The 12,749-nt window shown below is 42.3% G+C and overlaps 1 protein-coding gene across 5 annotated transcripts in view; it reads left to right on the top strand.

Moving 5' to 3' along the window:
- Nucleotides 1-2,284: 2,284 nt before the first annotated feature.
- The window catches only part of abcd1 (ATP-binding cassette, sub-family D (ALD), member 1), a 39,101-nt gene continuing 28,636 nt past the window's right edge, over nucleotides 2,285-12,749 (top strand). The window contains exons 1-4 of one of the 5 annotated variants that reach the window (XM_086127438.1): nucleotides 2,285-2,712; nucleotides 2,790-2,835; nucleotides 9,920-10,064; nucleotides 10,135-10,214. In XM_086127438.1, the coding sequence (XP_085983564.1) occupies nucleotides 9,936-10,064; nucleotides 10,135-10,214 (209 nt within the window). In that variant the 5' untranslated portion in view covers nucleotides 2,285-2,712; nucleotides 2,790-2,835; nucleotides 9,920-9,935. Of the gene's footprint in view, nucleotides 2,836-9,833; nucleotides 10,065-10,134; nucleotides 10,215-12,749 lie in introns of all 5 variants that reach the window. The other 4 variants (XM_086127430.1, XM_086127414.1, XM_086127446.1 and 1 more) reach the window with 4 other exon arrangements.

The following is a 12,749-nucleotide window of genomic DNA, read 5'->3' as shown; positions in this document are numbered from 1 at the left end:
TTCACAAATTTTGATTTAGAAAAATAAGATGCTCCAGTGTTTTAAATTTCAGTCTGTTGCGTTTAATGCATGCTATTTCCCCTGTTGTGGAGAACACACACACACGATGGAATAAGACATGTCAAAAATCCGAAAGGCACTTGGAGAGACAAGGAGATTTTAATAAATACCTTATTCTCCAAAAGGAGATCAAAATGGCTCTACACGGCGGACAATTTGTATTTGTGCGGAAGCTGCTCCATAATATGCACGTACTGTAGCAACGTCACTCGAGTGAAGCGCGTCTCAGCAGTCGATAGTCTGCTGCTCTCTGCTGTGAGCGTGTGAGCGCGAGCACGTACTCGCGGCGCCGACCCAACCCACGCCACATATTAAGCTTTGAACTACGACAACAGCTAAACTAGCCTAGCCAATGTAATGATGGTCAGCAAACAAGGTTTACGTTTTATGTGACTTTTAATAGCAACGTGGCAGAGTCATCAAACGTGCGGTGTGCTCACTCGCAGTCACTTTCTGGAACTCCCCCTTATAGGCGGGACCTCTCAATCAACTGGAGTATGACGTACAGTACAAACGTCCATAAAGCACTTCTCATATAATAATAGCCTATTATATGACAGCCGACATGACGCTCTAAGTCAGACGGACACATTTTTTCTGATAATCAGTGTGTTTTCCGTATTGCCCAAACATATATTTTTATTCGAGCGAGGGTGAGGTCTGTTTTTTTTTTTTTTTTTAAATCTTTATTGAACAAATCAGAATACAATTCTCAGCAAACAGAAAGGGTCTGGCTTGTTTCGGCAATCGGCATCGTGTCGCCAGACGCACTTCCTTAGGATACACTGTGCGGGCTTTTACTGCGTCAACGCTCCCTGCACTGAGTCGACGCCCCCTGGACTAAGTGGCACAGCTTGGACTGTGCCAAGCAGCCGATGCAGTCTAAACTGCACCGGCGCAGTTCACGTGTCAATTAGCAGCCTGGACTGTGTCAACGCAGCCGATGTGTCAATTAGCAGCCTGGACTGTGTCAACGCAGCCGATGCAGTCTAAACTGCGCCGGTGCAGTTCACGTGTCAATCACGTGACGTAATGAAGCAGCACATGCACCGACACGTGGTTTGCTCTGTGAGCCCGGCGCATGCGTCAACGCATCGGTGTCGCTGGACCCATCACTACTTTATTGTATCGTATTGTAATAATTTAAAGTCTAGATTAAAAAAAAGCAACTTGTTTATCAATCTCCACAATAACCATATTACTTTTTGCAGATGATACACATGTCAACGTTAGGCGTTCAGATCAACTTGTCAGGACCCAGGTCATCTTGCCACATTTCAGAGGCCTCTTATTCCCAAATGCATAATCAGATTCAGACGGGAGATGTCACATTGGATAGCTGAAGTGCTGTAGTTATCCCCAGACCTACAGCCCTGACGGGATAACAAAAACTAAATTTTTAGGAATGTTTTCAAAATGGTCGAAAATGTCAACATGTTAGGCGTTCAGGCCAACTTGTCAGAAATCAGGTCAACGTGACAGTTTTCAGAGGCCTTTTATTTCAAAATGCAAAATCGGATCCGGACGAGGGTGGTCTGGGTGGAGAGCTGGGGTGCTGGATTCCTTCTTTTAGGATGTTCTATAAATGGGCGAAAAGATCAACATGTTAGAATGCAGGTCATGTCAGAACACAGGCCATCTTGTCACTTTTCAGAGGCCGACATCAGATCCGAATGGTCTTGTTGGATACCTGCAGTGCTCTAGTGTCCTGCAGGTCTGGTTTGATTGAGGGATAACTGAAATTCATTTTCAAGAATCTTTTGAAATAAGCAGAGGAATTCAAAATGTCATATTTGAGAGGCATTTTAATTGGTAATGGAACATTCGATCTGAATGCCAGTACTGTGGTTGTGTACCTGGCGTGCCCTAGTGTGTCGACAACCTGGTGTGGTTGCGCGATCACCCAGATTGGTTTCTTTAATTTATTTTTTTTTTTTTAATATCAGGTGAAATTGATGTAGAATTACCATTGACTTTTTTTTCTATCTCCACTTGAGAACGCTTATTGGTGCTGTTCTGAGAGTTCTTGTTCTCTTCCTCGGTGAATCTTTACCCGACAGCCAAGAAATTACCTATTTTCTACTTTTATTAATTTCTTTTAACCCAAACAAATTACGTTTATGCATGAGTGGTGGCTCTTTTATTTTGAAGGTGGCCATCGCCGCTCGCTGGCGACAGATTACCGTAATGCATAGTATTGACAATCGCAGTGGCGGCTCACTTGACTTCGATTTTGTGAGTGGAGGCTGGCTTGACCGCAGTTGCAGCTGGACCCTTCTCTGCCATTGACGTCATGTGTAATGGTCGATCGGCTTCAGGGAGTGTTGCGAATATTTTCATTGTAATTCACACTTATAGATGTGCTTCGTGCGTGTGTGCAAAGGATCAGATGAAGGGGACAGAACCGGAAACCGGGAGCTCTTACATGCTCAGATTACTCCAGAGTTACTCTTCTGTTAGCTTTAGGATCTCCGCCCGACTTTTGCCGAAACAACTCGAGCTCTTTGCCGCGGAACCAGCACATCGGTGCCGCTGACGGAACTGTACCGTAGGAAAACAACATTTCTACAAGTTCGTACTTAATCGAAACGCAGCTGCAGGAACTCGATGTGTGTTGGGAACCGGCCCCTGCGCTCTCAGCTCAAGTTAATGGTGATTCACCAACAACAACAACAATTGAGTTGGTTTTATTTAAAGGCCATTAAAACAGGATTTCCTCGTTGTGTTAGGATGCAAGGAGACAAACAAGGAACCAGGAAGATCGGTGCTTTTACCGTAAGTGAACTTTGACGCAAAAGCACTTTCCCGATCACATCGTCAGCTGATGATTGTCGTCGTCATTCTTCAATAATAACACGTCTGTTACACAAGTCTGAATGTTGACCTCAAAGTAGTTTCACCGTGTCGTCAGGCATCGCCATGTTGAAAGTCGAAGCGTCGTTTTATTCCAGAGTTTAGTGTTTGAAGACAGCTCTCAAACTCATTACATGTACTACCTAAAGAACTGTAGTTAGCTATCAAAGTACCAACATAATGACCGACAAACATACTGTAGTGTAGTGGGCCCATGAGTTCAGCAAACATGAGACGGATCCACTGAACAAGCTGCCGTCGAAACAATGTTGCTACTATGTAATTATGGATTTAAAAAAACTAAAAAGTAACTCGTAGAATGGAAATGTAATACATTTGTACTTGTTGCAAAAAAAACTTGTAGATGTAGACAACATTTTACATAATATTGATATTTTATCAAAATTATTTAAGGAATTATATTTAAAACAATTGTTCTAGTTGTACCAAATGCAACTTGTAGGTGTGGAAAATAATTGTGTCGCTTTAGCAAAACGTGTATTTGTGGGGGATAAATATTTCGACCTGTAGAAATGACAACTTGTAATCAAAGAAGTTGTCACTATGAGTCACTAGTGCTTTTGGTGGTGCTGTACGGACACGTGATTTTTTTCCCCAAAACACCTCACAAAAACAGATTTGTACTTCGTCACGTAGTTGATCTGTAGTCTTTAACTTTGAAGTGAGTGCTGGGTGCAATGCAGGGCCATTTCGAGCACTCAAATGAGAAGGATAATGGCGGACTGAAGTCCTACCTTATTGGCTCATTGGTTCATTTGGATGCCCGTCACCGTGAACGCGCACGGAGGAAGGTGTCAGAATCAGAATCATCTTTATTGGCCAAGTATGTAGAACACGCAAGGAATTTGTCTCCGGTAGTACAGGCTACACTACTATCATCAATAACAAGCAACTACGATAAACAAGGACATGACAAATAAGTATGGAAAGACATTCCGTAATGTAAGGGTACCATTGTGCGATCATACCAACCAATGACAGCTGTGAGACAATGTGCAAAGTATCAAGCAGAGCTAAAGTGATCAGTGGTAGAATACAATACTATAACAGTTGTGCAGTTGGTGCAGATAATCATTGCACCATTTTAAAGTGACCAGTAGCAGTATTTGTAGAAAGGATTTCGGTGTGCAATTGTACACATGTCCTTGAGCGCTTTAAAGAGTCTGGTGCCGTGGAATATAGATCAGTGACCATGGTTCAAGTAAGTACAGACCTGGAGCTATATTGATTATTGCGGTAACGCTGTTCCACAGGGGTGTGTCAGATGAAATACCTCTATGTTTGGAGCTGCAAAGTAATGTTATGCTCTGTTTCCCACCATTGTTCTTTGAAAAATACAATACCTTGTGCGCTGGTCACCTCTATGAGTACTCAGCATTTGGCTAACGAGCTAGTCAGCATAAATGTAATAGACTGTTGGACCTGTGCACAGGTCTTTCCCCGTCATTGTTGGTACGGCGTACAAAGCACCTATTGCTCTGTAAATTGCGGCTATAGTACACATAGATTAAAAATGTACAGTATTCAGAATGCTTTATTATTATGGATCAGTTTGCTTTTTGAGACTTAAATGTGTGCGCTTGTCTCCAATGTTGATTTAAAAAAAATCTTAGCAATAATCAAAATCTGACATACTGTACTCAAAAAGACAGCATATCTACAAGAAATTGTTTTACAGTAAGTATGACATTCATGGCATCATCAGCGCATTACTTAATCATAATGCTAACAAATCTTTATTAGGGCCTGAACAGCAAGTTCTGCAAGTTCCCTATTGTTTTAGTATAAATTATTATCATTATTCAGGCCTGAGCAGCGACCACTGTGAGGTCCGTATTTTTTTGTAGAAATTATTATGATTATGATACTATGATGTTGTTCGTCTCTGTGTGATCTGTGATTGGCTGGCAACCGGTTCAGGGTGTCCCCCGCCTACTGCCCGAAGACAGCTGGCATAAGCAATTGTGGTACGTTTTACTGAGGCAGATGAAAATTGGCAAGCACATGTAGGACCCTGAGACATACAAAAAATTCCATTGCAGCCATAGTCTAAAATACACAGGAAGTTAGCGCTGAATTTTTGAATGTCCAATTTTTGTCCATTTTTGCACGATTACACGGGTCATACTTTTGCACCCTTGTCCTAGAGCGGGGGTCGGCAACCCGCGGCTAAACAGCCGCATGCGGCCCCTAAGCGCCAGCCGAGTGGCTCCCTGGAGCTTTTTCAAAAACGTTTGAAAATTGAAAAAGATAGGGTAGGGAAATATATTTTTTGTTTGAATATGGTTTCTGTAAGAGGACGAACATGACATACTGTACATCAATGCTGTAAAAAATGTGTCAGACATTTTTTTTGGACCAATATGGCTCTTTCAACATTTTGGGCTGCCAACCCCTGTCCTTAGAGGCCAAATGACTTCAAATTTTGGCTATACCATCTACGACAACAACGGGGAAATAAATACATTTTTGAAATAATATATGACGCTGGCATCAAAATTTGTGTTTAATATTTCTTTTGCCACAAAGCAGGAAATGCTTATTAACCCTCCTGCATATATAAATAAACACATCCAGAAGACATCAATTTGATAATATTGTGTTATATTTGTAGCTCCACTTAGTGATGACTAGAAATGTCTGATGATTCACCGTGACAATAAAAGCTGCGGTAACTTCGCACTGATAATCCTATCTTATTCTAATTTCACACGTTTGATGCTGAAGACATCTAGAAACGTAATTTTCATGGTCGTGGCACTGCCCCCCACCTGGCTCAAGGAAATACAGTCAAACCTCAGTTTTCGTACATAGTCCGTTCCAGAAGACTGTTTGAAAACCGAAACCATGTTTCCCATTGGAATCAATATACATTTTTTAAAATCCGTTCCAAGTCAAGAAAACAACTTTTTTTAAACCACTTTTTTTTTTTTTTTGCAATTTCACACCATAAACTGTACACATGTAATAAGAGACTAGGTAATATGTAAAATACTGTACAAACAAACTGTAATATGTTTTATTTTTACCAATTTTAACATTAACATAGTAACATAAAAATTGAAGGAACATCTCTCTCTCTCTCTCTTTCTGTCGTGGGGCGTGCGCCCATCCCAGCTGTCATCGGGCAGATGGTCTTTCGTTTTTAGGATGCTGCTGATTGTGGATTTCGGCATCCCGAACTCCTTAGCCAACACGGACACATGCACACCCGACTCATATTTCGCGATCAAATCTTTCTTAAATTCTATAGTTTTGCGCACTATTTTCCTCTTTTCTTCACCAGGTTTACTGTCACATAATAGGCTACCGTATTTTCACGACTATAAGGCGCCATTAAAAGTCTCAAATTTTCTCCAAAATGGACAGGACGCCTTATGATGCGGAGCGTCTTGTGTATGCGCCGAGTTCCAAAACCTGACTGACAGCCGACACGCTGTTTATATAGAGAAAAGGCGGAAGTGACTGTGGACAGGCATGCGGCGAAGAAGTCCGCCAATGAGTGAAGGGTGGGTGTGTAAGTGGACGCTAAAGGGACGCCCCAAGCAGGTACCAACACCTGTATAGAGTGTGGCTATGTGCATTGTTGCAAAACAACTTCGGTTTTGGTTTCTAAGAACCCCCGAAAATAAATTCTACAAAGAGACACGCCTACGAAGCTCAGTTCAAACTTCAAGCCATCGGTTATGCTTTTGGCATGCGTGCCCATCTCACAGCAGCGGTGAAAAACCAAGTCAAGCAAATGAACTCTGAGCTTGCCGTCATTCCCAGAGGCTTGACTAAAGAACTCCAACCGCTGGACATCGGCATCAACTGGGCGTTCAAAGTAAAGTTGCGACCGGGCGTTCAAAATAAAGTTGCGAGCGGCATGGGAACAATGGATGATCGATGGCAAACACAACTTTACAAAGAGTGAGAGGCAGCGCTGGGCGAGTTACGCCACAATTTGCGAATGGATTGTGGCTGCTTGGACGAACGTGTCTGCTTGCACTGTTGTTCGAGTTTTTGGCAAAGCCGGCATCATTTCTGTGGAGCCACATGGCAATGAGAGTGACTCTGACAACGAGAGGGAACACGGCGTTTTTGATGGATTACCGGTACTTGCACAATTGTTCAATTCTGATACAGAGGATGAGGACTTTGATGGAAACGTGAGTACATTGTACAATGGCTAAATAAAATACAACGGAATTCAGTTTTGCTTCCGTTGCCTTTTTAAAAACGTGTTTTTAGCTTGTATCTGTATGTCTTGGCATGCTACCGTATGCTACAAGCTAACGTGTTTGTAGCGTGCGCGCATGCATGCCGTCCGTATGTTTGAGCTGGCGTATGTTTTACCACTGTAAAACTGCGCCCAATAATACAGTGCGTTTTGTCTATGTGCCAAATACAGAAATAGCACCCATTAATGAGACTGCGCCCAACCATACGGTGCGCCGAATGGTCGTGAAAATACGGTATTATTATATGAGTAGTGCTTTATGAAAGTTTGCACTGTGTATGTCATACTCCAGTTAATCGACAGGTCCCGCCTATAAGGGGGAGTTCCAGGAAGTAACTGTTAGAGTGAGCACACCGCATGTTTTACTGCTCTGCCACATTGTTATTAAAAGTCACATAAAACGTGAACCTTGTCTGCTGACCATCATTACAATAACCACTTCCACTTGCTTTCTTTGGTGCCATGATTAGGGGCTGATACACGATGCAAAAATAACAATCCGATATTACGTAGTTCTCACCAAACACGTCTGCTTTAAAAAAAATAATAATAATCTTGATTGAACAATACAAACTCGTCTGCTCACAATGGACGCTACACAAGGAAGCTGTTTCTATATGATTATTGCATAATAATGAGAGACCGGACACCAGAGTGTTCATTATGTGCCGCTCTATTGAAAACTGCCGGCCGTAAAAACAAACGCATGCACTTCCCCCGTGCTGCTGGGGCAAAGCATTCTGAAAAGAGGGGGGTTTTCACTTGTACTTTGATATTTTTTCTCCCAACAGGTTAAACAGGTCCACCTCATATTTGCTCAGAAGAGTACTTAGACCTTCATGATGTTAAAACACGAAGTTTGAGAGTTTTCGCAACACGCCATTCCCATGGAAATGCCTGCCCTCTTTGCCAAGAAAACAAGGCTGATTTCTAGGGAATAAACATGCCTGAAACTCAAGAAACTTTTGCACACAGGCTGAGCAATGAATGAATTTCTGAGACTTGGAACACACATCACGCTTGGCCAAATACAATTTTATGAGTTCATTCATCAGAAATGGATGTACAGTACTTGAAACAATAGTAATTAAGCCTATACTACGAAAGTGGTAAAAACATACATGAAGACAATGATAATGCTTTTGGCCAATCACAATATACCATCGTAATGAAAAGTACACGTAGGGTCTATTTCATAAGAAAATAATACAATAACAGAGCTGCATTAAGTCCGACTTAGCATGAGCAGGTCAGCAGCAGTAAGACCCAATACCGCTCAGCAATTGCACTTCAATGGTAGGGGGTTGAGCTACATTCTCAGGTAGATTAGATTTCCACTTCGGTCAAAGATCCTGATTGAAACTTTAGACCTTAAGTCAAAAAAATTATATGAAAACAATATAAACTAAATCATGGAATTGTTTATATTTAGAATAATTTTAAACAATGAAAACATGAAAAAAAGCATGTGTAAATGTACTTACATCATAAATATGGAACCTTATATCAATGTCCATATTAAGGCCATGGTTTTACGTCCATATGTCAACCTATTTTGGTGGTCACATTGATGTAGAAAAATTATCCTTGACCATCTGACGCGATATGGACATGTAGAGGTCAACTGGAGGTTGAATATCAACACTGCACTTAAATACAAGAAAATAAAAAGTTGTATTTACGTCTCGATCTAAATAAATTATATTACATTTAAGTATAAAAAAACATTTCTGAAGTAATGCTTTGAAAAGGTTAAATAAAAGTACAGTACTTGCTTGTTCAACAAAACTGAACAGTATTTAACAAGTGGACTACTGGATTAAAAAAAAAAGTACATGTCATTTTTCTGTTCAATTTGTGACCAACAGGTGAGGTGGCATTGGAGGGCTTCTCCAGCGTCACAACTGTTGGTCATCATGTTATCAGCTCTTTTCTTTTAAAAGGACTGCCAAGCAGACCACTCGGCGTAGGATCGTGTGCTACTGTCATGTTTTTTTTTTTGTTGTTGTTATTTTATGAAATTGGGGTCTTACAGGACTTCGTTTTTCCAGTGTGCCCTTGTTTGTGTTTTTGTCAATATATATTGTTCACTCTGCTTCTCCTACCTCCCTGCTTTGGTCCTCTACCATCACGCACCATCGCAAAACATGACAAATCCGCTGGAACATTATACATTATACTGGAACATCAAAACTGCCTAAATAGAAGAAGATAATAAAACTGTACTAAACGATTTAAATGCATTGCTTATAACGTATACATTGTATCAAGATTTACGTTTAAAAACAGTTTGAAAAGGTTTAATGTGACTCTGTTGTACTAAAACCTTTAATACTGTACTGAATAAAAATACTGTGCTGGACTAGAAAAAAAGTTTTAGCCACTCAATATTTATTTAAATCAGCGGTTTTGAGACTCACTTGAAAAGGAAATCTTATCAATATGAAACCACCAACATGGCTGAGAAGTCCTGATCCTGTGTTCAAAAACTATCACAGTGACACCCATACACCATGCAAATATATCCCATGGTTGCTGTAAACAGAATAAGGGGCAATTTGATGGGATGCATTTTGAGTTTTATGGTCTTCATGACATCAAGCAGGAATGGACATTTCTCAGCACTGACTAAACTTGTAAACAAAAATGACCTTGTTATCATTTGACTCTCATGAAGGTATCATGACGTTGTGGTCCTCTCTTTGCTGACTGCAAAGTCCTCCGATAGCCTGCTGCAGTAAACTGTCTTCTCATTGGTGGAAGGCGGCTATCCACCAACATGCAGCTGACCTATCAGAAGCTGCTCGCTCAGGCGAGGCGGCGTTTGCGACCCCGGCGCCTGGCGGTGGCTCTGCTAACAGCCTATGCCATCAAAAAGCTGTTGCCGTATGTCCGCAGGCGGAACCAGGTGAGACACAGACATGTGTGTGCAGTCACACTCACACACATTAGTTCATTTGCTTATGGTTATTCTCCAGGGCGGGGCTAAACTTCCTGTGGGCACGGTGAATGACTCCACCACTGCAAATGTGGACAAACTGAAGGGGAGCAACAACAGGTGTGCATTTCATGTTACATTTGCCTCATTTTACTGTAAATGTGTTACACTATTATTAAAGGGTGTATATCATGCATAGTCAATTTATTCTTTATTTTTTAGTCATGTTGAAATGCTAATTCCTCACAAAAAAACCCATAGTAGGGGTGTTCACACGGCACACATTTGCTCCGGCGCTGCACCGATGTATTTTGTTGCGATATATTTTACACCGCAGCAAATTGTGTGGAGCGTTCACACGTACAAAGCCGCTGAGCGTGTCAGCACCGGCACAGCGTCGGTGCAGCCCCACTTGCGTTCACATGGCAGTTTCTGCAGCGGAGCAAAACGACAGAAAACAAATGAGCTGTCGTGTTGGTTCTTTTTAAAACGTATACACAACTCAAGCGACTACTGGACAGGCACGTCTTTCTCCTTCTCGGTCTCCGTGCCTTCTGCTCGAGAGTGACCGCCCCCGAAAACGTAAATCAACGATGACTTCAATGACACTCAGAAAAGCAAACACGTAATGCGCCAAACAGAAAATCAAGAGAGGAAATCACAAAATAAATTATATGGGGGGTGGGGGGTTGTGAACTCACAACAAAGGAACAAACTACACAAACAACTCAGAGACAGTCCAGTCTCCTACAAAAGGAAAGATGTTACCAGCCAAGTCTTGTGTCGTTATTAAACAAACACATGACGGAAGTCCGACAGAGCACGAAAGCAACACATTCTCGCCGTACGTAATCAACTCTTCACAAGCATTTGCTCTGGAGCAAATTTAACCCGGTTGCGTTCACACGTGCAAATTTACATCGGTGCTGCTTCGCAAACGAGCATTTGCTCTGGAGCAAATTTTTAAAACACCTCCCTGAGGTGGATCAAATTTGGTCCAGTGTAAGCTGTTTTCCGGGGCTACGCCGGAGCTAATTTGCACGTGTGAACGCTCTACTGGGGCAGCCCTGGCGTAGCACCGGACCAAATCTTGCCGTGTGAACACCCCTAGTGTGTCTTCCTCTCCATTTACCCATCTCTAAACATTCCTGCTCATTCCTGCTTTCGAGAACCAGCTCCGCCAAATCAAAGAAAACGATTGGGTCCTCAATCTTCTAAATAACATATTGAGGAGCTACCCCCAACTAAACACATGGCTACTTTCTCAAGCAGCCAGCGGTACGCCCGACAAGCATACAGTGGGAAGAACAAGTACTGTATTTGATACACTGCTGATTTTTGAAGTTTTCCCACGTACAAGCAGGTGGAGGTCTGTAATTCATATCAAAGGCACTTTTCAACTATGAGGGACAGAATCGAAAACAAAAATCCAGAAAATCACAGTCGATGATTTTGAAATGATTAATTTGCATTTTATTGCATAACACAAGTATTTGATCGCCTATCAACCGGTAAGAATTTTGGCTCCCACAGACCTGTTAGTTCTTGAAGAAGCCCTCCTGTTCTCCATTCATTACCTGTATTAACTTCACCTGTTCAAACTCGTTACCTGCATAAAACACACCTGTGCACACTCTAATCAAACAAACTCCAACCTCTCCACAATGGCCAAGACCAGAGAGCTGTGCACGGACATCAGGGATACAATTGTAGAGCTGCAAAAGGCTGGGATGGGCTGCTGGACAATAGGCAAACAGCTTGGTGTGAAGGCATCAACTGTTGGTGCAATTATCAGAAAATGGAATGAGTTCAAGATGACAATCAGTCTCCCTTGGTCTGGAGAGCCACGAAAGATCTCTCCTCATGGAGCATCAATGATCCTGAGGATGGTGAGGGATGAGCCCAGAACTTCACTGCAGGCCCTGATGGACCTGAATAGAGCTGGGACCACTGTCAAAGAAAACCATCCGTAACACACTCCGCTGTCCTGAATTTAAATCCTGTAGTGCACGCAAGGCCGCCCTGCTCAAGCCAGCACATGTCAAGGCCCGTCTAAATTTTGCCAATGACCATCGGAATGATCCAGAGGATTAGCAGTCATGTGGTCTGATGGGACCAAATTGGAGCTCTTTGGTCAAACTTCCACTGTGTTTGGAAAAAGAGAAAGGATGAGTACAACCCCAAGAACTTCGTCCTAACTGTGAAGCATGGAGGTAGAAACATCAGTTTTTGGGGATGCTTTTCTGCAAAGAGGACGGGGACGACTGCACTGTGTTGAGGGGAGGATGGAATGGGCCATGTATCGTGAGATCTGGGCCAGCAATCTCCTTCCCTCAGTGAGGCGCGCTCTGGATCAAGGATATAAGTCTCAAACAATATGTCCATCCATAAGTATTACTATTTACTGTTTTGTGGTCGATGCGCGCAGAATCTGGCTTTAGGAGGATGTCATGAAAGGGGCGCAGCAGCCACATGGGGAGAGGTGGATGTTTTAGTCAGCCAGGCATATTCTTCCGAGTTACAAAAATAGCTGCCAAAACAACTCATATTTCAGAAGAATTCCTGCGATTCTACACCGCCTACTGCCTGAAGTCAGCTGGGGTAGGCTGCAGCACACCACACCGGTGACCCTCGTGAGGATAAACAGCTCAAATA

Source organism: Hippocampus guttulatus, chromosome 1 (genome assembly GCF_054856545.1).
Source record: "Hippocampus guttulatus isolate MCC_2025c chromosome 1, RoL_Hgut_1.0, whole genome shotgun sequence".
Lineage (NCBI taxonomy): Eukaryota > Metazoa > Chordata > Actinopteri > Syngnathiformes > Syngnathidae > Hippocampus > Hippocampus guttulatus.
The sequence above is the reverse complement of the archived record's forward strand: the minus strand, read 5'-3'. Positions and strand labels throughout refer to the sequence as shown.